Genomic DNA, 26,060 nt, shown 5'->3' on the forward strand with positions numbered 1-26,060 from the left:
CCAGTTTAGCTGCCTTGTAGGCAGGCAATCAACTTTATTGGCAACTGTTAGTCGTACAACAATGGCAATGTTAGGTTTGAAGAAACTACGGTAGCAGATATTTTCAGGCATATACAAGGAAAAAGGTATGAATGCACTGCATGTATGTCTTGCAGCAGCTCTAATATACATACATACGACACGTAGTGGGCTAACCAAAAATTTTGAAATTTATTTGAATTAACATAAGGTTTTAGTTATCAGAGTCTAACCTATAGAAGGGTCAGAATAAGGTTGTGTGCATTCAGGACCACTGATTCCTTCTGCAGTCACTAGTGCAGGAAAGACATGTTGGCTACTAGCTGGCTTGGTATGGCTTCATTCAGTTTGAAGCATGTAGTACCAAGTCAAGCCATGGCATGCTGCAGCCATATTAAAATGCTTGGCACTTGATGTTTTCAAGCCATTTGCTTTGAGCCGTTGGGAAAATATCTCAACTATCGAAGCAAACGCGCACTTGCCCACACACACTCTGACATGTGTGTGTGGGTTCCTGTGTAGTACACGGCAAAAAAAAGATGTTGAATTTGGATGTTTTTTTTAGAATTCGCGACTCCACTTTGGTGTGCATGGCCTATAATTGTAGTGCGGAGTTAATTGATTTTGTACATTTCTTACTTATTTGTTTACAGATTAATTTGCTTAATTATTTGTCATTTTTTGTATTTAATATTACACATTTTAGGTATTATTTTCTTGCTCATCAATTCACTTTCTTTCAGTTTATTTGTTGGGGACCAGTAGTGAGTAGCGAAGTTTGTCCAATTTCTGTGGCACATAACTGTTCGGGATTTTTAGGAGTAACTGTTCACAGGGTTACTGTTTGCAGAGTTACCAATGGCCTAGTCGTGAACAGCTTCGCTGCAATACACAATGACAGCACCATCTGCTGCAGTGTCACACATTTACTATTATCTATTTCAACTGTACGCACACAGAGACAGGGATATGTGAATGCATGTATATGCAGGGTGCCCCTGCTATTTTCAGCCAGTGGTTAAAAATATGCCAACGTGGCCAAATGCATGTTGCTGACAGTTGCCTTAACTGAGTCAGACTATGCTTTGTCTTCTGATTAATTGTTTAGCTAGGTTCTTTTAATTGGTTGACTGTGTGGAAATTGAGGCTAGCCCGCTGCCTTTGCACAGGCTGTGCCGCCTTTTCTGCCGTTCTCATTTCCCAACATGACTCCCCTGCTCCATGGTCTGCCGCGCTGGGAGGGCAAAGAGGGACGTTTAACCCCTCTCACCTGGTAGCGGATGTCGACTGTGGTGCCATGCGCGAAGTCTCTCCGGACGTTTCGGGAGTCGGAGAGACCTCTCCGGGGACGACGTGGGGGTAAGCACGCTTTTCCATTCGTCAGCTCCCTTTGGGGCTCGTTCGGACTTCGCCGACAGCGCCTTGCGCCCGCGGCGAATGCTTATCTTATGTCGCCCCTCCCCTTCCGAACCCTAGGGCGAAGAGTGCTGCGGCTTCCTAGTGCGTGGCCAGGCTACGCCGACCCGTATCTCTCTGAAGCCAATGTGAGCGCCTTTGCCCTTGCTCGAGCAACCGGGTCTCGGTCCCGGTGTCTCCGTGAATCACTTTTACCTCAGATACGTGCTCGTGGCACCCTGTATAGTACTTTGCGCTTGTGGCGTGGATAAGCCCATTTGCTTTCCCGCTGCGCTTTTGCAACGGGCTATACTGCGTTTTGGTGTTGCCACAGACAATAAAGTGTTGCGACCTTGAGCGGGACTGTGTTCTCGCCATGGCGATGGTTAACGCGTGTCCTGCGGCTCGCTAACACCGAACACACGATAGTGGCCGTACTCCTTCGGGATACGTGTTACTACAACTGTTGAAGGAACGAAGATGGGTCCAGTGACAAAGTTGTAGCTCGGCTTGCAAAATGTCTGATTAGACAGTTTAGAACTTTACGTCTGGTAATTGTTGGTGTTTTTCTGCTAACTACAAATGCCTACGGCATATTAAAAATTACCACGTGACAACCCCACTGGCACGCCTACGTGTGCCGTTTTTCTAGTGCTCCCTAATGTGTGTGCATGAACAATACGCTTCCCTTGCACAGGTTCATGACAGCGATAAGCAATCACAGCAGTTATTGCTGTTGTGGCTGATAGCAAAGCATGTTCATTGCAAAGCCACCACCATCGTCATGGCGGTTGAGCCAAAGCTGGGTGATTGGACCTTTAAGGCCCCCCGGCAGAGGCAACACACCCCTTTGGCCCCGGCTTCACGTAGACGGCACCCCTGGGCTGACCCACCCAGGGGAAATCGGCAGTCACCTTTTCCTATCTCTCTCCCTACAACTTCGTCTTTATCTCTCACTTTTAGTCTGTCCTGTCTACTTCTCTCTTCTGTTTACTTCCAATTTTCCTGGTGGCAACGGTTAACCTTGTGTAGTTACTCAACCTTGAGTAGTTATATTTGGTTATAGTGGCAATGTACGGCTGGCGTCTGCAGCCTTATGCTATTAAGTGATTCAGCGTTCCCTGGTTGGACTCCATGGTGGGTGGTCGCCATTGCTGCCGAAAAAAAAGTACACTACTATGGGAACACCTGCATTTCCCCGTCTCCTAGATCGTCTTCCGCTTAAGAGGGGACGCACCAATGAAATATCAGTTTTCAGCCAACCTCGGCAATGCTTTCCAAAATTCCATGTTGTGCACAGCGAAAATCCAACAAAACGAGCCAGAGCCATATCACCATTTCTTGTTGCTAAATCTCTGACCGAGGTCTTTGGCCCAGGATACAAGGTCACAAAGATGGCTAGTGGAGACCTCCTTGAGCTGCCTGAAAAACATCACTATGAAAAACTTGGCAGTCTCGTATCATTTGGCAATATCCCAGTATCTGTTTCACCTCATAGATCAATGAACACCTCACGTGGAGTTGTTTCAGAAGCAGACCTTCTTGAAATGTCTGAACAGGAACTGCTTGAAGGGTGGGCAGAGCAAAATGTCACAGATGTGAAACGAATCGTCATCAGACGCGACAACAAAGAAATACCTACCAAACATTTAATACTCACTTTCGCATCTAGCACATTGCCTTCATCTATAGACACAGGCTACATCAAACTCTCTGTCCGTCCCTACATTCCCAATCCAAGACGGTGTTATAAATGTCAACGATTTGGTCATGGCTCACAGAACTGCCGAGGTCAGGAAACTTGTGCAAGATGTGGTAGCCACGGCCACCCATCTGATAACTGTGTTACTACGCCTCACTGCGTGAATTGTGACGGGGAACACGCCGCGTATTCGCATTCGTGTCCTAACTGGAAGAAAGTAAAAGAAATAATCACTCTTAAAGTAAAAAAAAATATCAAGAAGCAAGACGAAGAGTGTCGCCATTTTACGGCGCAACATATGCTGATGCGGGGCGTCAGGGGGCAATGCCGCACCAGTCCTCGCCACCCCTTCGGCCAGTGCAGAGCGAGCCATCGGCTGTGGCGCCTGCCCCCAAGGCGGGAGTAGTTCAGTCTACTCCGCCTCCAAGCAAATTGAGGCCGGATACTCCAGGGTCCTCTGGTCTCAAGGTCTCACCTCACCAGGCGAGGCCTAAAATCCGAACCACCAGCTCGCATGTGCGGGCATCCAGTGCCTCTGAGGAGGCAATAGATACAACGGTATCATTGGTACCGAAAGAGCGGCGCGCCTCCTTGGAGCGCGCCAAGAAAAATAATAAACCAATAACGGGGCCGGACGACCGTCCTGCCACCTGTATTAACAAGCTCACTCTAACACAGGATACTCTCTGTACACACAGCAGCATCTCTTCTTTTAATATGCAGACAGAAATATTGCAGTGGAACATCCGAGGCCTTCTTCGAAACCTTGATGACTTACAAGAACTCCTCCATGAACACAATCCTAGAGTGCTGTGTGTACAAGAGACACACTTAAAACAAACAAACACAAACTTTTTACGTAACTACGTAATCTTCCGAAAGGATAGAGATGATGCCATGCCACCATCCGGTGGTGTAGCGGTTATAGTTAGTCAAGGTATAGCATGTACACAATTACCCCTTCAAACTTCCCTCGGGGCGGTGGCTGTCCGAGCAGTTATTCTAAACAAACTTGTCACAGTCTGCTCTTTGTACATACCTCCGCACCACCGTCTTGAAAAACTTCAATTCTAGTCTTTAATAGATGAACTACATGAACCTTATCTGGTCCTTGGGGACCTGAACGCACATAATGGTCTGTGGGGTGACTCTCGCTGTGATGCGCGAGGTCGTCTCATTGAACAATTCCTCATTTTCATTTCATCAGGTGCTTGTCTGTTGAATAGGAAAGAGGCAACATACTATGACCTTGCCAACAAAACTTACTCTTCTATAGACCTCAGTATCGCATCTCCTTCACTTGTACCATTACTTCAGTGGAAAGTCATAAATAATCCATACGGAAGTGACCATTTCCCTTTAGTTTTGAGTACACCAATAATATATGAATGTCCTCCACATGTTCCCAAATGGCTGGTAAACAAAGCCGACTGGGAACAATTTCAAAAGATTACTCACTTAAGTTGGACTGACATATGCGGGATTAGGCATAGATGAAGTTGTGCAGTACTTCACGGCTTTTCTTACTGACGCAGCAGCCAAGTGCATTCCACAAACATCTGGACTGCCCGGCAAACAATACGTTCCGCGGTGGAATACAGTGTCAGAATGAGCGAAAAAAACAGAACAGGGCATGGAGGTTGCTGCGGAACTCGCCGACAGCGGAAAACCTGAAGAGCTTTAAGAAAATAAAATCTCGAGGCAGGAGAACGCGTCGGCAGGCCAGAAGAGAAAGCTGGCACAAGTTTTTATCAGAGATAAATTCATATACACAAGAGGCTAAAGTCTGGAACATGGTTCATAGGGTAGCAGGAAGACAAGTACACTCACTCCCACTCGTAAACACACAGGGTGACAGCCTGGAAGATCAGGCGAACTTCCTTGGTGCACACTACGAGCAGGTGTCTAGCTCGTCACACTACACTGAAGCTTTCCAAAAATACAAAGCAAAGATAGAAAAGCAGAAACTAGAATTCAAGTGCACAAATTACGAGGCATACAACCAACCTTTCAACTTAGCTGAGCTACAAACATCACTAAACTCTTGCAGTAATTCTGCCCCAGGCTACGACCGTGTCACATATGAAATGTTGAAAAACCTGCCGCTCAAAACGCGAAAAACTTTACTCTCTCTATACAATGCTATCTGGCTTTCAGGCACCATCCCTGCTTCCTGGAGAGAGGCTATTGTTGTCCCTTTTTTGAAACAGGGCAAGGACCCTTCTTCTGTTTCAAGTTATAGGCCCATTGCACTAACCAGCTGCCTTTGTAAACTTTTTGAAAAAATGATAAACCGCCGACTTTTACATTTTCTTGAAACACACAATCTGCTCGACCAATTTCAGTGTGGGTTTCGAGAGGGTAGATCCACCACTGACCATCTGGTGCGTATCGAGTCACAGATCCGAGAAACTTTCGTCCACAAACAATACTTCCTCTCAGTGTTTCTCGGTATCGAGAAGGCTTACGACACAACATGGCGTTTTGGCATATTAAGAGACTTGTCTCACCTGGGTGTGCGTGGTAGAATGCTTTCCATAATCGAGAGTTACTTGTTCAATCGGAAATTTCGTGTCCGTGTGGGCAGTATTCTCTCGCAAACATTTGTGCAAGAAACGGGAGTACCGCAAGGTGGTGTACTTAGTTGTGCACTTTTTGTTATTAAAATGAATTCCTTGCGCCTGTCCATCCCCCGCAACATGTTCTATTCCACATATGTCGATGACGTCCAGCTTGGCTTTAAGTCATGCAACCTAGCAATGTGTGAGCAGCAGGTTCAGTTAGGTTTAAACAAGGTCTCCAAATGGGCAGAGAAAAACGGATTCCGGCTGAACCCAGAAAAAAGCACGTGTGTATTGTTCTCCCGAAAGAGAGGCATGCACTCAGAACCCGACATTGAACTGAACAGTCAACGTCTGCCTGTTAATGCGGAGCATAAATTCTTGGGCTTAATCTTGGACAACAAGTTGACCTTCGTACCGCACATCAAGTATTTAAAAACAAAATGTTTAAAAGCCATGAATGTTTTAAAAATGTTGCCATGTACTACGTGGGGTAGTGACAGGCCATGTCTCATGAACCTCTATAGAAGCCTCATTCGAACCCGCTTAGATTATGGGGCCGTTGTTTATCAGTCTGCAACTCAAAGTGCTTTGAAGATGCGGGACCCTGTGCACCATTTGGGCATCCGCCTTTCTACGGGGGCTTTTCGCACCAGCCCCGTAGAAAGCCTTTACGTTGAGTCAAATGAGTGGTCGCTTCATCTGCAAAGAAATTACATGTCCTTTGTATATTTCTTTAAGCTGAAAGCAGACAAGAAGCACCCCTCATACTCTACTATTAATGATTTGTCGAGCTCCATGCTGTTTCAAAAGAGGCCTTCGATGAGGCAGCCCTTCTCAGTTCGCCTGAAGGGTCTAGCTGAGGACACTGGAGTGTCGCTTGAACAGTTTAATGGCTCCTGTAGCATACCTGCCACCGTGGCAGTGGCAGACTATAGATGGCGATGTGTCTTTCCTAGAAGTTACTAAACATGCGCCTATTGCCCAGATCCGAACATACTTCCTGGAACTTCAACACAAATACACACGTCCTGAGTTCTTTACAGATGCCTCTAACTCTAACTCCTCTGTGTCCTACGCTGCTGTTGGCCCTTCCTTTTCGGATGCTGGCCCTCTACATCCAGGCACAAGTATTTTCACAGCGGAAACTTACGCGATACTTGTGGCAGCTAAACACATCAAACAATTACAAATACAAAAAGCAGTAATTTATACAGATTCTCTCAGTGTGGTAACGGCTCTGCCCAGTCTTAAAAAACAAAAAAAACCCTGTCCTCATCTCACTTTACTCCATTTTATGCACACTCTACACACTGAACCAACATGTTGTTGTGTGCTGGGTGCCAGGGCACCGTGAGATTCAAGGCAACGTGATGGCGGATCAGCTTGCTGCATCCGTCCACGAAAGCACCGCCACTACACCCATATCAATCCCGGCCCATGATCTTAAGCCGTCTCTCAAGCGAAAGCTCAGGGACTACTGGCAGAGCAAGTGGGATAGACACATACAAAACAAACTACATGTTATCAAGCCACACCTTGGCCATTGGCCACCAGTATCAAAATCACGTCATACAAAGCTAACATTAACGAGGCTCAGGATAGGGCACACATACACGACACACTCATATCTTTTGTCCGGTGGTGATCCACCATTGTGTGACAGATGTGGTGAAGCACTAACAGTTCTTCACATTTTAATTCAGCGCAAACAATTGGACACTCTAAGAAAACAACAGTTTCTATTACCCTACCGACAACATAACCTTTACACCCTGCAATGTTCGTCGGTAGGGAATCGCTTTTTAGTCATAAATTATTGTTAGCGTTTTTAAAAGAAATCCATAGTTTTCATATCATATACCCGGGCATTCCGTAGCACGACCTCTCCAGAGAGGTTGTCGCTGCGGTGGCTACACAACAAAGCACTTGCCTCACGGTCCTTGGACGCAAGGGTATGAACGAGTGAGGCACTTGTGCTAATGCCATACATGTCCACCATCGTTTTTATTATCACCAACTTTTGTCATCTATTCGTACCACACACACCTTTCACGGCATGGTCATGATTTTATTACTTGTATGTCTTTACCCGCCTTACCACGAGGAATTTTATGGCCCTTATACAGCCGCTAATCACAATCATTGTCCACATCTCTTGTCCCATGAACTGGCGCTCTTTGGCCATCAAATGGCCCTTGCACCAAAAAACACCATATATCATCATCATCACTACCAGCTAAACAAGCATGAATTTCAGTCATTTATTTATGAGTTGCCAGAGCCATACCTTGTCCTTGGCGATTTCAATGCACACAGCGGCCTGTGAGAAGATCCTCGCTCTGATGCCCGAGGCCGTATGATTGAGCAGTTCCTGATGTCTGCTGGTGCATGTCTGCTCAAAAAGAAGGAGCCAGCATTTTTTAGCCTTGCTAACAGAAGTTATTCATCAATAGATCTCAGCATTGCTTCACCCACCCTTTTACCTGATTTTAACTGGGACGTTATAAAAGACCCCTACGGTAGCGACCACTTCCCCATACTCTTAAGTACACGAATAGAAAACGAGTCTCCACCGTTTGCTCCCAAGTGGAAAATTGAAGTAGCAGATTGGGAGCAGTTTAGAACTCTTACTAGTATCTCGTGGGATAAGATGTGATTTTTAGAAATTAATGCTGCTGTTCAGTTTTTTACGGCTTTTATTATTGACGCTGCTTTGAAATGTATTCCTCAGTCAAGTGGTATTGCGGCCAAACGTCGTGTGCCGTGGTGGAATGAAGATTGTCGGAAAGCTCGGAAAAAGCAAAACAAAGCGTGGGACTACTGCGTGACTCCCCCATTGCTGAGAATCTTATTAACTTTAAACAGATTAAGTCCCAAGGTCGACAAATACGCCGACAGGCGTGAAGGGACAGCTGGTGCAATATTTTATTGGGCATTAATTCTTACACAGATGAGACTAAGGCCTGGAACAAGGTAAATAGGATACGAGGCCAAACAACACACTCTCTTCCTTTAGTAAACACTGATGGCAACAGCCTTGAAGATCAAGCAAACTTTCTGGGTGCACATTTTCAACGTGTTTCCAGCTCTGTGCACTACTCCAACACGTTTCAACGCCACAAAGCAACTATAGAAAGCAAGAAGTTAGATAGAAAATGCACCAAAATTGAGGCATCCAACCATCCTTTCAACATGGCTGAGCTGCAAAGAGCACTATACTGCTGCAATGAATCTGCACCAGGTTCTGACCGTGTTATGTACCAAATGCTAAAGAACTTGCCACATGACACACAGAACACCCTCCTCCACCTCTACAACGCTGTATGAATTTCCACCGAGATTCCGGGTGCATGGAAAGAGGAGATTATAATCCCAATCTTGAAACCGGGAAAGGATCCATCCAGTGTGCCTAGTTATAGACCCATCGCACTAACAAGTTGCCTATGTAAAGTCTTCGAAAAAATGATGAACTGCCATTTAATACATTTCCCCGAAAAAAAAAACAATTTACCAGATCCGAGCTAGTGTGGATTTCGAGAAGGCCGATCCACAACCGACCATCTAATTCGCATAGAGTCGCAGATTCGCGACGCATTTGTCCACTGACAATTTTTCCTCTCGGTATTCTTAGATATGGAAAAAGCTTATGACACCACGTGGAGGTTCGGAATACTTAGAGACTTGTCGCACTTAGGCATACGAGGTCGGATGTTAAATGTTATAGAAAGCTATCTGACTAACTGCAAGTTCTGGGTTCGGGTTGGAAATGCCCTGTCACAATTATTTATACAGGAAAATGGGGTACCACAAGGTGGCATACTTAGCTGCACGCTTTTCATCATTAAAATGAACTCGCTGCACCTTTGCATGCCACGAAATATGTTCTATTGCACATATGTGGATGACATTCAGATAGGATTTAAATCTTGCAATTTAGCAATTTGTGAGCAGCAGGTCCAGCTTGGATTGAACAAGGTGGCCAAATGGGCCGATAATAACGGGTTCAGGATAAACCCGTAAAAGCGCACCTGTGTTCTTTTTTCTAGGAATAGAGGCCTCCACCTAAACCCTGAAATTAAGCTTCTTGGACAACGGATACCTGTAGAGGCTGAGCATAAATTTCTAGGCTTAATCTTGGACTTGAAGCTCACATTTATAACGCACATCAAGTCCATAAAAAACAAGTGCCTGAAAACAATGAACATCCTCAAAGTGCTGTCACGCACAACATGGGGAAGTGATAGGAAGTGCCTGATGAATATTTATAAAAGCCTTATACGCACAGGCCTAGACTACGGAGCCATAGTCTACCAGTCTGCTACGCCGAGCGCATTGAAGATTCTGGATCCGGTACATAATCTTGGCATACGCCTTTCTACGAATGCTTTTCGCACCAGCCCTGTAGAAAGTCTCTATGTAGAGTCCAATGAGTGGTCGCTCCACCTTCGGAGGTCCTATAGTTCTTTTGGTATTATTTGAAAGTAAACTCGGATAAAAAACACCCCACACACAGCATAATTAATGATTTGTCCAGTTCTGTTCTTTTTGACAGCCGTCCCTCGGTGAAACGACCCTTCTCACTTCGCGTGAGGGGTTTAATTGAAGAAACCGGGGTACAGCTTTTAGAAAACTGTCTGATGGCTCCCGCAACATATCTGCCGCCGTGGCAGTGGCAGCTTATTGACTGTGATTTATCCTTTGTTGAAATAACCAAACACGCTCCTCTTGCACATATACGTGCACACTTTCTCGAATTGCAGCTGAAATACTCTTGTCCTGAATATTTTACAGATGCTTTAATGTTTTGTATTGGTGCGTCCTCTGCTGCCGTTGGTCCATCTTTTTGTGATTCTGGTGTTTTGCACCCTAATTCAAGCATCTTTACTGCAGAAGCTTATGCGATACTGATGGCTGTTAAGTACATTCAGGAATAAAAATTACAATGCCCAGTTATGTACACGAATTCCTTGAGCGTCGTAAAAGCTTTAAAATCTCTGCAAAAACATAAAAACCATCTCCTTGTGTCACTTTACAGTCTTTTGTGCACGATCCACACACTCAAACAACATGTAGTAGTGTGCTGGGTGCCAGGACACCGTGAGATTGGGGGAAATGTCTTGGCGGACCAACTTGCTATATCTGCCCAAAACAAGGCTGCTACCAATACATCCATAGCTGTCCCTGCGCTTGACCTGAAGCCCTTCCTTCGACGGGAGCTCAGGGCGTGTTGGCAGCGGCTATGGGATAGACAAACACAAAACAAATTACACGTAATAAAACCAAGACTTGGAAATTGGCCACCGGTATCCAGATCACGCTACACAAGTAACGCTCACCAGATTACAAATAGGACACACACCGCACACATGCATATTCGTTATCTGGCGGTGAGCAACCCATCTGTAACAGATGTGGGGAACCGCTTACAGTTTTTCATATACTTGTTGAGTGCAATGACCTAGACTCTCTGAGAAAAAAGCACTTTTAATACCCTATCGACAAAAACTTCCATTACATCCAGTCATGTTCATCGGTAGAGATCCTCTTTTTAAGATTGAATCGCTGTTCTTGTTTTTAAAAGATATAGATAGTTTTCACTCCATATTTCGAGGTGATCCGTAGCACGACCTCTGTACAGAGGTCGAGGCTGCAGTGGTTCCAATAAAGACAGCACCTGCCTCGCTGCCCTTGAGTTCAAAGGCATGCATTGACGAGGCACTCGTGCTAATCTCATCTCAATCCAGTTTCATCACCACGAATATTGTCTCTCACTTCTGCTACACACATTTCGTGTCACTTCCATCATTTTAAATACTTGTTTGTTTTAACCCACTTCAGGGGGCGGAATTTCGGGCCTCTTTACAGCCACGAAACAGTACCATAGTTCACATCCTGCACATATTGTATCAAATGATGCACCATTGCCATTTTATCAGCATTTTCCATGGCGCTCTTTGGCCAAGTATGGCCCTTGCGCCATTAAAACCCATATATCATCATCAAACATCGTCATGGCCCTATCTAGACAGCACATGGCCCTATCTAGACAGCGGTTAAATGCTGCGGTCGTTTGTAGGCGCAACACTAGGGAGCACCAGAATCCTTGTCACGTGTAGTTTTTTTTTTGTATTTTGCAGGCATTTGTTGTTAGCAGAAAAACACTAAAAATTAACAGATATAAAAAGCTCGAAACTGTCTAATTGGACATTTTTCATACTGAAGAACAACTTTCTGATGACAATTTCTGGCTCATTTTTGTTGATTAAAAAGTTAGTTAATAAAACTGGCCTAATTTAGCAATTATTCAGGACACATAAAATTGTGTGACTCACTTCAGGCAACAGTCAGCAACATGCATTTGATGGCATCGCCATTGCGTGTGTCAGCATATTTTTAAACTCCGGCTAAATATAGCTGGGGCACCATGTGCATATATTTGTCCCGTTATCTATACACATTCCAAGCTCGTTCATTCAGATTTCACAGAACCGGAAAAAACCTCCGAACGCCACATTATTGGAAGTATCACAAAAAAGATAAACAAGTCTCTAATATGTACAATTAGTACATATTTTGCGTAAGAGCAGTGTAAAAGCCGCAATTTTTGCCATTTACAGTTTTGTTCGATGTTGCCGCTGCTCAACACCTCCCCCTCCTCCCTTGTCTTCAGCTGATACATTCTATGAATCCATTCCTTATTGAATACTTACTGCCAACACCATCAGATGCACGTGGTGATGATTTTTTTTCAACGGAAAAGTGGCCAGCAAGTGCTGATTTAATCATCACAATGTAGCAAGAGAGTTTTATGCCACCTTGCGTACCGCAGCTGGCTCTTCATCTTTAACTGCATCCACCATGTTCGAGTTGTGTGACATTGTGATTGTAATTTATCATGAAAATATGTAGTAATTTTGCGAGGGCAAAAAATAGGCCAAGCATCTCCAAGAGGATGCTTTGAAATGTAAGAGTTCGTGGATAGGAACATGGCACCAATCAAGCCAAAGCCAGGGGGTTGCGGTGTGGCAGCTCTAAACGATTCAAAACGAATGGTTTTGTACAAAATATTTAGAGTGATAATAAGAATTTTAAAATAATTTACTGCAATAAACCAGTTTCTTTCATTGCAGTAGTCTACCATTTTTACAGCAACTTCCTTTTTAGCAATAAATTTGTTGTCGTGCGACCAACATCATATGGCGCTACTTGGCAATTCGTTTTGGCGGTCTTCGTCATGCATCCATGCGAGCTGGCCTCGCAAGCATGCAATAGAGCAATTTTCATTGTGCGTGCTGATAACTTTCTCTGCGAGAGATAATTTAGAACATTTCAGTTTTCGTAAGCACCTTGGTTTTGTTTGGGGTTGAAAATCTTGCATTCAACCGAGAGCTTTGTTATACACTCAGCACGCACAATAGTACTGCTGAGTCAAGCTTTCCTTTTGTTGCTTAGTTTTCAGATGTGATTAGCGAAGCAATTCGTTTGAAGTTCCCATGCATACGCCGGTTTAGGGCCGCTATGCTCGTTGAGGATGTTCACAGCGACAAACTGCTTGCGGTTGTGTAGATATGATGTTATCCATGTAATAATATTATCTTCAATACCAATTGCATGCATTTTAGTTATTAGATCAGGGTGACGAACGACGTCAAATGCTTTTGCAAAATCTAAAAAAACGGCATCTATTTGTCCTCTTTCATTCAGTGCATTCGCAATGTCGTTGGTAATCTCGGCTAGCTGCGTGACTGTCGGTAAGCCAGATCGAAATCAATGTTGCCTATAGTAGAGTAGGTTGTTAGTTTCTAAATGTGTTATAATGGCTTTAAAAATTATATGCTCTAATATCTTGCAACACGTGCTGGTTAATGAGACCGGGTGGTAGTTACTGGATTGTAGTTTAGAACCGGATTTATGTATTGGAATAATCTTTGCCATGCGCCAGTCATTAAGGATTATCTGCGTAACTATTGAAGTGGTGTAGATTTTATGTAGATATCGGCTTATCCAGTCAGCATACTTATTAAGAAAGGTGTTCGAAATATTGTCTGGGCTTGGAGACTTCTTAGTGTCAAGGTTGCGGAGTAGGCACTGAACACCTTCCTCATTAATCTGCAATTCTGGCATAGGGTTAATTAAAGGATATGATGGTAAAGATGCTCCAGAGGACCCATGCGCGAAGACTGAGTGAAAGAAGGCATTTAATTCATCAGCTATCTGGTCTGGTTGCATGATAATTTTGTTGCACGATGTGAGATGGGTAATATCAGAATGCTGCTTAGACAAGTAGCGCCAAAACTTTTTTGGCTCAGACTGCATGAATGATGGAAGCGTGTCAGAATGTAATCGAGGCTTAGCGCTGCGAATTTTGTTGTTCAGTGTAGCGATAAGGCCTTGTAGTTGATCAGATTTTCCGGCCTTGCGTCGCCTTTTAATCTTCCTTTTTAAATGTATGATCTCCCGCGTCACCCATGGATTATCCCGGTCAACACGTTTTCTTTTTAAAGGCACGTGGCGAGCTTCACAATTGCCCACGATATCTTTAAAGCATGTCCACAGTTCGTCCACGTTGTTAATTTTATCGAAAACAGGAAACGACGATTCTAAATGGGCGAAGATAGCAGCGTGATCTGCACGTGCATAGTCCCTGAAATAAGTAGCTCTGGATTCCTTTGTTTTTTGAACTAGTGTTAAAGGACACGAAAGAGAAACAATCTTGTGGTCGGAAATCCCATCTTCAACACTTATACAACAGTTTTCAAGGGAATTACTTACAAACATGAGATCAAGCACAGATGAACAAGAACCTACAATACGCGTAGCACTAGATACTAGTTGTGACAATGAGAAACTAAACGCTGTTAGCAACAATGATTCCGCACTTGCTACCTCTCGGTGATCATGACCCAATTCAGGCCAGTTAATTCCTGGCAAATTAAAATCTCCACATAAAATTATCTTCGAACGTGAATTTGTGTGTTGTGCAATATAGTCGTGCGTAATATCTAAATATTCAGGGGAAGAGTTTGGTTACCTGTGTGAACACATGCTGTAGATCGCACTGAAATGCTAGTGATGACAAATGGCTGACCGGTAACTGTTGCCTCATTTTCAGCCGTTGGATACTCCAGCAGTTGTAAAGGGACAGTAAATTAAGTCAACCCACTCAGTGTACTGTGCGATGGAGGCATTGCGAATATCTTCATTAACAAAGTGGTCGTGGGTTGACTACTTCAAAAGAGCTTTTATAGTAGTTAAGTTCGACAACTGACGACGAAGAGTGATGTATCCGACAGTAAACGGTACAGATTGTAAATATAAATTGATCGTGTACATATTGTATGCATAAGTAAATACGGTCCGGGTATTTCGGAATTTCAGACCATATATGTTGATCGGCGGAATTGCATTTCCGTTTACCCTTATTGAAAGTGCTACCTTATGTTGTCTGATTGACTACTCTTGTATGTTTCAGAAGTAAATAACGCCAGTACAGAATTCACAAATGCAGCCTCTCACATAATGGCAAGCCATGGCAGTACGGTTGAAGAACTGCAGGTTATGAAAAAAGCACAGTCAGCAGCTCAAAACGTAAGTGGCACGCACAGCATTGGGAATGATTTTATGCAAACTTTAGAGCACGCTTCATCGGTGTTCACCCGGTCCTTGTTTTGACAAATACCGGCTGCTTACATATGCACAGTAACTATATTTGATGAGAAAATTGTGTATCGTATCTTTATACTAACATGCTCTATTTTTTAAAGTACCTACTTGGAAAGGCGGTTGATTTGGCATTTTAAATCAAAACTATTCTTGGATGATAGTGCATTTTCCTTTCTACTCATAAATGACGCATAGCTGTAAGTACATCATGACACTTTAAATAATTGGTAAATTCATAACATTCGAAATATCCCACATTGCCATATTGAGCGTGACGGCTGCAGTACCTGCACTGTCAAATATGATAGTGCCGAGCAATCGTGCCAGGTCGTGCCATTTCTAGCCATACTAGTGCTAGTGCATAGCTTTTGAATTCAGAGCTGCTAATTGCAATTGCCCTACTTCCAAACAAAACAAAATTTAGAAGAGCTCTTGTGCTGTGGGTTATTAGTAGAACACATGATTTGACACTCTTGTGGCAAGCAGGACCTCTGCGAAAGGTGTGCTGTTGTCTTTCATCTCATGCCAGTTGTTCTTCTGCGGAATATTCAAGACTGTGATTGGCACATTTCAGTGGTGAGCACTGCGAATTCGGCAAACAAGGATGGGGTGCACAAACACGGACACCGGAAAAAGTCAGGACACCGCAAATGCCTTTTTATAATAGATACGTACCGACTAGCTCTCTGTTACCAACCACTCTCTGTTATTCCGATAAGTCGGCACCAAGGCTACAGTGGAAAGCCTCTAGCAGGAAGGATGCAACCTGATGCGATGCGCGCAATTTCCCCAATTGCTAGGCCCTTTGGTTAGTCAGTTTTTTCACTTTATAATTGGTAACGCACGGCAAATGCTTTACAGTAGTATATTTGCCTGTATAGATTTCATTAAATCCACTGTGCATCAGAAACACCAGCTTCATTTTCATTGAAAGGTTTTCTTTGCATTGACACTCAGGACTCGATATAACGAGCCCAGGTATAACGAAAAATTGGTTACAATGATGTAAATGAAAAAAAGGTTTGCAATAGATGTAGTGTTAAGATATACCTTTATAATAAATTTTTGGATGTCGCGATTTTATCCTCGTGTAGAATGCTGCTTTGTTATAATGAGGTTTGAGTGTATGTGCACAGTTTGTGTACCCTGTGGCAGTTGTTCTTATAGTTCACAGAGTAGCGTCAGGCGACTATTAATTGCGCTGGATCAGTGAAATGCAAGTTGTCATTCGTAATGTTCATTGCCAATGCCAGTGTTGTCACTGCTTGATGGCCCTAAGCAACTCATGCAGTGCTGTGTTTTATGAGTGCGTATAGCCCCTGAGGTCACCAGGAAATTTAGTAAAATAGGCACACACATACATGACAGCTCACAAACTACTGAGGGCTGCCGAAAATAGTGCCTGAGAAAGCGCCAGACTAAGGTAAAACACATCCCAAACATCAATAAACATTTGTAAAACTATATGAACAATTCGTAGCTGTTGCAAGAGGGTTTTACATGCAGCTGCTTATTAAAGCATAGGCTACAGCTAATAATGCTAAGAATAATAATGACCAGACAGTCTAGGAAATCGCGAAGCGTGCGACTTCAAATGTCCTTTGTGATGTGGTGCGACAATGGCCATTTCTCACTGGCAGGGCTGCTGAGTTTTCTTTCACATGAAAGAAGGCCTAAATAAAAGCTTTTATGCACCTCAAACTTGCTCGTAAAAAATGACTGTCATGGTTATCAGATGCATAGTGGCTCCTTAGTGTAAACGGCAGTTCGTATTGTTTACAGTACGCCAGAAAATCCCTTTAGCTGCATGTGCGCAAAAGGCTGAGTTGTGCATTAGGCATTAGTTCAGAAGCTTGAACGAGGGGGCACAGTATGAATTGGATGTAGCTGCGAAAATTTTGTGGTAATAGTGCTTGAAATTAACGATTGATAACAAGCCATGTTATTTCGATTCCTTCTGAGTACTCCCAAGGAGAACATGCTATTTAATATTGTTCAGTTCCTCACAGTTTTGCCCACTATGGATCATTATTAACTGTTTTCGGTTACTGCAAGTGGTTTAAATGATGAACTCCCTAATTGTATTGGCATATATTCTCAACCTCTGGGCAGCTGAAGAGTTTGGCAGTTGAAAAAAGAAAGCGCTAGAAGAGAGGTATTATTGCATTTGCTGTTTCATTCTGTTTCATACCTCTGCAAACCATAACTTCCAGCTTTTAGCGCATTGAACACTGTTAGATGAAGCCCATTTTAATTTGCTTCGATTTTGATTTGGTCCATTTATTCACATGCAAGATGAGATGAGCAACACTACATGCTGCAAAATGTTAATACTGATATGTGATGTGTTTCGACTTGCAATGGATAAGGTTAGCATAATATAATGCATTGGCACATAGGACAAGTTATGCAGTTTACTAGAGTAATCTTCAGGAGATTCCTTCTTTGTCCTTCAATTTCTCTTAGTACAGTGTCGGGAATGAGGATAAAAGTGGTTAAAGGAGGATGAAGGTATGAAAAGGAAAGGTGGAACGTGAACAAGAAGAAGCAAATGGAAGACGACAAAGAAGCAAGAAGTGTGCGCAGGCACGTCATATTGGAGGATGGGCACATGCATCGGAGAACGGTGGCCAGGTCGGCAAAGATGAGGGCAGGGAAGCCTGGGTCCTGCCCCAGTACTGCAAAGCATGGAGACCCACACGAGTTCCAGCCTGGGCGAGCTGTCACCTGCTCTCTCCAGTCGTCCAGCTGGCTGGCAGTGCAGTTAGCTGCTGGGAAAAGTCAGCGCTTAGCCAGCGACCTTGAACGAGCCCGGGCTTGCGGCCACCTCTCGTCTGCAACGCCAACGACACATCAGCCAGAGTGGGCTGGGAGGTGCCCAGAGTGCCTGCCGGCACCAATCCCATTACCCAAGGGGAACGACGTCTAAGCACCTCGCATCGTGTGCGCAGCACCTTTTTGCCCCAGCGGAGATGCCAGTAATGACTGGCTCGGTGAGCGCAGGTTAGATGTAAGCGCGAGCGATATTCATTGTAGGTGGCACACACTGTGCACCCCATTCAATGATTAGTTGACAAAGGGATGACAGATAATTAGGGACATGTGTAATTAGGGACGTGTGCAGGACTTGTTAATTACGTATTCTGTTTCGGGGACCTAGGTGTTTTTAGTCATTTTAATTATTCTGTGTGTGTTATTTGTCTCACTAAGTGGAACGAAGTGCATGTCATGCCTTGTCGCCTTCATGTGTCCATTGCGCTTTCTCAAAGGAATGTGCCAAGTGCTTAAGGGGAGATGCTACTCGAAAAAGGTTTTTTTTTATTTCATAACCCAGCTCCTTGAAATTTTAGGTGTTAGTAAAGCTTGCAGTGCTGATTTCATAACTGCAATTATTTGTTTGATAGCTATAGTAGTTCCGGAGTTACTACAACTTTGATATCAAAATATAGTGTTTTTTGTGCACATAATAAAGCTTACTAAAAATTTTCACACAGAATTGCAAAATGGCTCATTTTGCTGCACTTGAGCAGTACAATACAGAAAAGTACCTCAAACAGAAAATTTATTTGCTACATTAAAAAAAAAAATTAAAAGTACTAAATGCATATTTTACGTCTCTCTATCAGTGTATCAAGTTGTGTAACAAAAAATCTGTGATGTATAATGCAACCTAAAGTAGATACTTGTATTCTAGAGTGGCTGATTAAGCTCTGTGCAAAATTTCATCAAGATAGGACTATTTTATGCCTAAAAAAGATTGTGCACAAGATGAGAGAATTACCTCAAAATGGAAATCGAGAAAAATGCATTTGAAAGTTGTAAATATGTTTACTCATGATTACACAGTGCGATTTGCACAAAACTTGGTGATATCATAGAAGGGACACAGCTAGAGCACCTAAAATTGTCCTGCTCCATATGTGGATCCTTCTCGCCGCTTGAGAAGGGAGTCATCAAGGCGCGCTTTCTTTGCCACGTTCCGCCGATGGGCCCTTGCCTCGGCTGTTTCACACGCAGACATTCTTTCGATTCTCCTTTGGTCGCGGGATCGGCCCAGGGTGATCAGTTGATCTGGTGGGACTACACCAAGCTCCTCTAGCACGTGTTCAAAGCTTGAATGTCCTTTATTGAACCACAACACGGCCATAGCAGCTGCAGTTTCCACTGTTGTCCGGGAGGCAAACTTAGTCTTCGGACACAACAACCAGATTTTGCTGTTCAAAGATTCTGCAGCGTTTTGGGTCTTCCCTTGGATACAACGCACCAGCAACTTTTCATCTGTGAGCCGCTTGTAAATGGGAAGCACAGCCAATCCTTGAGCCTTGGTCAAGATTGGTGTGTGGTCGGGTGGGGCCTCCCCAAGCGCTTCAGCTCGCCTATGCTTGCACCAGGAAGTCGCCCCTTCTGGACAGTATCGGTGGCTGCCTGCTGTGTTGCTCGATGATGAATGGAAATATGAGGCCCAGATGGCACGATGCATTTTCAGAATATCACCTCTGTTGTTTGTGATTGCAATACGGTAATAGTTCTGCAGCTTCTGAATTGTGCCATCTGTCAGCTTTTCCCCTCGTGGAAGTCTTGTTGGCAGTTTCCGAAGTGCAGTGCCTAGACGCTTGGCCACATGGTTTGTGCACTCCTCCTTGTCCACAACAGCTTCACCATATACCTTGGCCTCAGCGACAGCGGTATAAGCTTTGCTGTCCCCATCACTGAGGAACTTGGTGAAGCGCAATGGTGTTGTGTATGAGGATGTCCTGCCCCATATGCGCAAAGCTGCCTCAGTCTCCATGGCATGAGAGGAGCACTCTGTATTTTTTTCGCAGACAGGTGTGTGGAATGCTTGCCATATTTCTTCCTCATCACCCAAGTCCTGGTGCCGGCTACAGGCAAGGCAGTAATTCGATAGCACTTCAAAATCTAGGCACAAACCAGTGTCCACAGACACAGCAGTGCCGATGCCATTGTGGCTCTTGTGCCCTCTTTTTTGCCATGTGCCATCATACATGACAGCAACATCAGCCCCATCCACTTTCTCTTTAGTTATCATCCGCGCTTTCGCCAGGTTTTCTTACACAGCTTTGGTAGCTGCAGCATGAACTTTTTTGCCAATTGCAATAAAAGTCTTATGATGCATAGGTATTGGCAGTCCAAGAATAGCGCAAAAACGCGACAGCTGTTCATGCCCAATGCCTATTGCACGCGCAGCCACAACTGTTCAGAGACGCCGAGTAAGACACGAGCATGGCTCATAGCAACAACAAGAAGACCCCCCTTTATTCCCAACTGCCCCCCTGCTATATACCCCACATGAGGTGGCGCGCGCATGCCGACAGCGCCATCCATTAGAGGATTAACATAGCACTCAGCGTCCACTACATCTTCCCTCCCGGGATAGTTACATGTTCAACCTGCGCGGCGGTTTCACGGCACGGCCAGAACGCGTTCGCTTAGGTTCATCACACTGAGGCGCACTTGCTTGCACAGGTAGCGTCTGCACTTCAGGCGAGGGAGGCATCTTCACAGGCGGCACAGGTGATGCGCACGAAGCACTTGAAGCACTTGGAGACAATGATTCCGACGCTGAGGTCGAGGCTGAGTCTCTTGGCGGATTTGATGACAAGGTTCCATGCGTCGGTGATGAAGCCATTGATGCTTGCTGTTGGACATTTTGGTCATCTACAAACGGCACCAGATGGCAACGGTTCCTCTGGACAACACCACTTTGAGTCTCGACCACATATGACCTTGGTCGCTGAGCTGGGCTGAGGACACGACCGCTGCAACCTAAATCCTTTATCCACACATCCTCCCCCATACTGAGAGAAATCAGAGGAGTAGTACTGTGACGGCTATTGTAGTCCTTCGCCTGTTTCAACTTCGCCGCAGTATCCTGTGCTTGAAATTCCTCGTGATTGGGTAAGGCCGGAAGAAGTCGTTCAGGCAGAACCGGAAGACGAGTTTGTAGTCTCCTTCCCATGAGTAACTGAGCTGGAGAGACGCCCGAAACTCCAGGTGTGTCTCGGTATGCGAGTAGAGCGAGGTACGGATCCGGGCTTTTCTTCAGCAAATCTTTCACGGTACGCACCATGCGCTCTACCTCTCCGTTACTCTGAGGGTATCGAGGGCTGCTGGTCTCGTGGCAGAATCGATACGCCGTTGCAAAGTCGGCGAACTCCTTGGACGAGAATTGAGGTCCATTGTCCGTCCGCACAACGTCTGGTATCCCAAAACGGGCAAAACAAGTCTTGACCGCAGCAACAACCGCTTTTGCTGATGAAGTTCCCAGTGTGACTATTTCTGGAAATCGGGAGTAGTAGTCGACAATGAGGACGTAGTCGCGTCCTTCCAGGTGGAACAAGTCGATTCCCAGGCGTTGCCATGGTCGTTCCGGTGTTGGCGTTGGTGACAGTGGCTCAGAACGCAAGGTTCGCGTCTCAGCACACTTAGCACATTGAGCCACAAGGTCCTCAATATGCTGGCTGCAATGGGGCCACCAAACGCACTCGCGGGCGCGCACTTGACAGCGGCGGACACCTTGATGTCCTTCGTGCAGTAGTGCGAGAATGTCCTTGCGTTGGGCTGACGGGATGACAATGCGGCGATCCAGTAAGAGTAACCCATCGTACACACTCAGTCTTTCTCGCTCCTTCCAGTATGGTGCTAAATGGGTCGGAACTCTCTTCTTGGACGGCCAGCCTTTCTCACAATAAGTCATAATAGAAGAACACTCGCTATCTTGAGCTTGAAGACGACGGATCTCGTCTAGCTGATTTTCCAGTTGTAAAGGTAGCTCCTTGAGAACTTCCCCTATATAGACTTCCAAGCTGCTGACTGCTTTAGAAGTTGGCAAGTCGCAGGGTGCTCTTGATAGTGTGTCCGCTGTGGCTAGCAGTTTTCCAGGAACATACTTGACGGCGAACTGATAGCGCATCAGTTTTATTCGCATACGTTGAATTCGAGGTGGCAAGATGTCCAGATCTTTACTTGACAGGAGAGCTACAAGCGGAAGGTGATCGGATTCGACCTCAAAGCTTAGTCCACGTAGGTATTGATCGAACCTGGTGACAGCCCATGTGACAGCCAGAGACTCCTTTTCCGTTTGACTGTAGCGTCCTTCTGTAGTAGTGAGAGATCTGGAAGCATAGGCAACTGCTCGTCGAATTCCTGACGGTTGATCTTGGAGTAAAACGGCACCAAGGCCATGAGAGCTTGCGTCAGCCGATACTATAGTTGGGTAATGGGGATTGTACATAGCCATACATGTGTCGGAGCTGAGCAAAGACTTTATCTTCTTGAACGCTTCCTCTTGGTTGTAACTCCAGCTCCACGCGTTATTCTTGTTGAGGAGTGCACGAATAGGTGCGGAGATCTCAGACAGTTTTGGAATGAATCGAGCCACATGGTTTACCATTCCAAGTAATCGGCGAACACCACTAACATCGATTGGTGGTGGGAGATCCATGATAGCCTTGACTTTGTCCGGGTCTGGACTAATTCCTTGCTGGCTGACGACAACTCCTAAGAACTTGACAGAAGAGACCCTGAACTGACACTTCTTTTCATTAAGAGTGACACCCGCTTGAGTCAACCGTGCCAAGACGTCAGCTAGACGCTGGTCGTGCTCTTGATGGTTCCTACCAAAGACGAGTATGTCGTCTATCATGTTGACGACTCCGGTGATGCCTTCGAGCAGTCTCGACATGAAGCGTTGGAAATACTCGGGTGCTGTCGCAATGCCAAAGGGAAGACGCTTGTAGCAATATCGGCCAAAAGGTGTGATGAATGTCGTCAGTTCTTCACTCTCACGAGTTAGTTTTATTTGGTGGAAGCTGGATCTTGCATCGAGCTTGGAAAAAATTTGTGCCCCACCAAGCTGACCTAAGATGTCTTCAACTGTCGGCAGAATGTAGCGTTCCCGCTGGATAACCTTGTTAAGCTTCGTCAAGTCGACACAGAGCCTGTACCCGCCCGACGACTTCGGCACGACGACGAGGCCTGAACACCATGCGGTAGGCGTGTCAACCTTGCGAATGACTCCTTGGGTTTCCATTTCATCCAATTCCTTCTTCACATGCTCTAGCAGAGGCAGAGGTATTCGTCGAGGAACACTTAATGAAAAGGGACGAGCATCTTGAGCGACGCGGATGTGGTATTCTTCCTGTACTTCGCCAAGCCCACGAAAAATTTTTGATTGAGATGACGGAATACCATCCACAGAGTCCAAAAACTGAACGATGCCCAAGTCTTCAATTGCTGGTAATCCCAGGAGGTGTGTCGTCTGGTTCTTGATAACATACAGTCTTTGCACAGACACTTTGTTACGCCACTGCAAGGTAGCAGTGAAAGATCCCAGAACGTGCAGCCTTTGATTTCCAGGACCGGATACCTCGGCGTCCACTTTATCCAAAACAGTAGGTAATGCCGGAAAAGAAGGTGAAACCACCGTTATTTCGGCCCCTGAGTCTATCTTGAAGTGTGCGAGGTGACCATTCACGTGAATGTCGGCATATCGTGCCCGACGCGTACTGAGCGCGTGAAGTTCCACTGAGCCTAACAGCTCTTTCCGATGCTTGGCCCGGCAAACAGCAATAAAATGACCTTGCTTCTTGCAGAAATTGCATGTGGCTTTGCGAGCTGGGCATTCTTTTCGAGAGTGGTGACCACGGCCGCAGTAATCGCAAGTAGACTGAGTTGGCTGCACAGATTTGCTGCGACGCGATGAAGCGTTCTTCGCGCGTTGCGCCGCGTCCACGTTTAAGCTGTCAAAGGCCCCGTTCTCGCTGGGAGTTTCACGGGATAGACGCTCTTTTTCGGCTTCTTCATGAACACGCGCTTGGCACAACGCTTCCTCAGCTGTAAGTTTCGTACATCGGCACAACTGATCCGATAGCTTCTCATTCCGCAATCCAACGACAAACTTGTCTCGCACAAGGCGGTCTTCGATCTCGGCGTTGTTGTACCCACAACGCTTGACAAGATTCCTGAGCGCGGTGAAAAATTCATCAACCGGCTCCCCAAGTTGTTGCACTCGGCGGTGAAATCGGCGGCTCTCGTAAATCTCATTGATAGGGTGGACAAAATGCGAAGTGAGCTTAGCCTTGACTTCCGCAAACGGGCGGTTTTCCGGAGCAGACAGTCCTAGCGACGACAAGACGCTACGTGCTTGGGAACCCATGCAATATAAAAGAGTTCGCACCTGCACCTCGTCGGTGGCTGTGTTGATACCGGCCGCGAAGGCGTAATCTTCGTACCTCGTTATCCATGTTGTCCATTCCCCAGGGCTGGTGAAGTTGAAAGGCGACGGAGGCTGAAGTCCCGGTGTACCGACGTGAATGAAGTTGAGCTGAGAAGGTCCGGCGTCTGTCTCCTCCATAACTCCACGTTAGACGCCCACTTCTGACACCATGTTCAGAGACGCCGAGTAAGACACGAGCATGGCTCATAGCAACAACAAGAAGACCCCCCTTTATTCCCAACTGCCCCCCTGCTATATACCCCACATGAGGTGGCGCGCGCATGCCGACAGCGCCATCCATTAGAGGATTAACATAGCACTCAGCGTCCACTACAACAACTACCTTCACATTGACAGCGAAGCTGTCACGCGAGCTGCCGCTTCGGTAGCTCCAGTCATCACCGGCATCGGTGGGCTGTCTTTCCGGCAGAACACGCCGCGAACTATGCGCGGCAGAAACCACTGACTCAGGACACTCACTGTTATCACAGTGCAGCTCGAGGAACGAAGAGAGGCCTTTGCGGTGTCGCGAACGACGAGTCCAGCGGTGTGGCATGTTGGACAAACAGCACGGCTTACCATCGATGTCAGTGCGCCGATGTCACAAAATACTCCGCTCACAGAGCCACAAACACTCTTCGTTCTTTCGCTTTCGAACTGTTCAATCTTTTTTTCTGATGCGTTGATGAACTTGATCGCGGCGTCGATTTCGTCAAAGTTCCCGCAAGCCGCCGTATCCCCGCTGCCTTGATTAGGCCTAGTGGCCCGCGGCTCGCATTCTTCTACCGCTGCTTTGCGCTTCGGTTTACGTCGACGCCCTTGGTACTTGTTCTTGCTTGCAAACTTTCGTGCTCGGAAGTCTCGCTTCTTCGAGTTATCCATGGTGAACTCGGAAAAACGTAGAAACGCACGGCAAGTGCCGATCGTCGCAAGCGCTCAGCGAGCGAGGCCGATCAGATGTAGCCAATGGCGGCCTCGGTAGCGTACCATGTGACCGGTAGAGATGCGCGAAGCGGCTGCAGCTTGGCTGCAAACCGACTTGGAAACGACTGTTTTGTGCATGACCTACTACACTCCTGACCTGTTCAGATAGCGGGGTTCCTATGGGAGCGCGTGTCCCCGCTCTCGTTCAATCGCTCGCCGTAGGTGGCGCTACCTATAACCTGTTCGTCTGCTTCTTTACGGTTGTTTTGTAGGCGCTGGTATAAGAATGCCTGCTTTCTGTGGTGAACTGTCGGCATATATGTGACTATTTCTTCCCATACATTGCTGGTCAAGTAAGCTGTTCAGTGCGCTTAAGAATTTATAGCACACTGGTTGACAAACGTGGAAACCCGTGGATTTACATGATTTTGGACAGCCTATGCGTTGTCGCGTGCATTTTATTGCAAAAAAAATTCTGAATGTCTTTTAGTATTATTATTTCTGGATATTTCTAAATTGTGGATCATAAATTCGCACTACGAGTGCTTTGTTGGTTAAA

General features: G+C 45.6%; 2 protein-coding genes across 7 annotated transcripts in view; one reads left to right on the top strand and one right to left on the bottom strand.

Moving 5' to 3' along the window:
* Positions 1–18,963, top strand: part of LOC142776296 (THAP domain-containing protein 11-like) — a 45,160-nt gene extending 26,197 nt beyond the window's left edge. For 2 of the 6 annotated variants that reach the window (XR_012887429.1, XR_012887434.1), the window contains exons 7-8: positions 15,152–15,267; positions 17,814–18,963. The gene's annotated coding sequence lies outside the window, so the exon portion shown is untranslated. Of the gene's footprint in view, positions 1–1,187; positions 1,378–15,151; positions 15,268–17,808 lie in introns of all 6 variants that reach the window. The other 4 variants (XR_012887431.1, XR_012887430.1, XR_012887433.1 and 1 more) reach the window with 4 other exon arrangements.
* A 187-nt stretch (positions 18,964–19,150) lies between these two features.
* On the bottom strand, positions 19,151–20,446 carry LOC142776297 (uncharacterized). The gene has a single exon (XM_075879711.1). It carries the CDS (start codon positions 20,387–20,389, stop codon positions 19,241–19,243), a length of 1,149 nt encoding a protein of 382 aa, XP_075735826.1. The 5' UTR covers positions 20,390–20,446; the 3' UTR covers positions 19,151–19,240.
* Positions 20,447–26,060: the final 5,614 nt, after the last annotated feature.

The sequence above is a fragment of the Rhipicephalus microplus genome, chromosome X, assembly GCF_043290135.1.
Source record: "Rhipicephalus microplus isolate Deutch F79 chromosome X, USDA_Rmic, whole genome shotgun sequence".
In the NCBI taxonomy this organism is placed as follows: domain Eukaryota; kingdom Metazoa; phylum Arthropoda; class Arachnida; order Ixodida; family Ixodidae; genus Rhipicephalus; species Rhipicephalus microplus.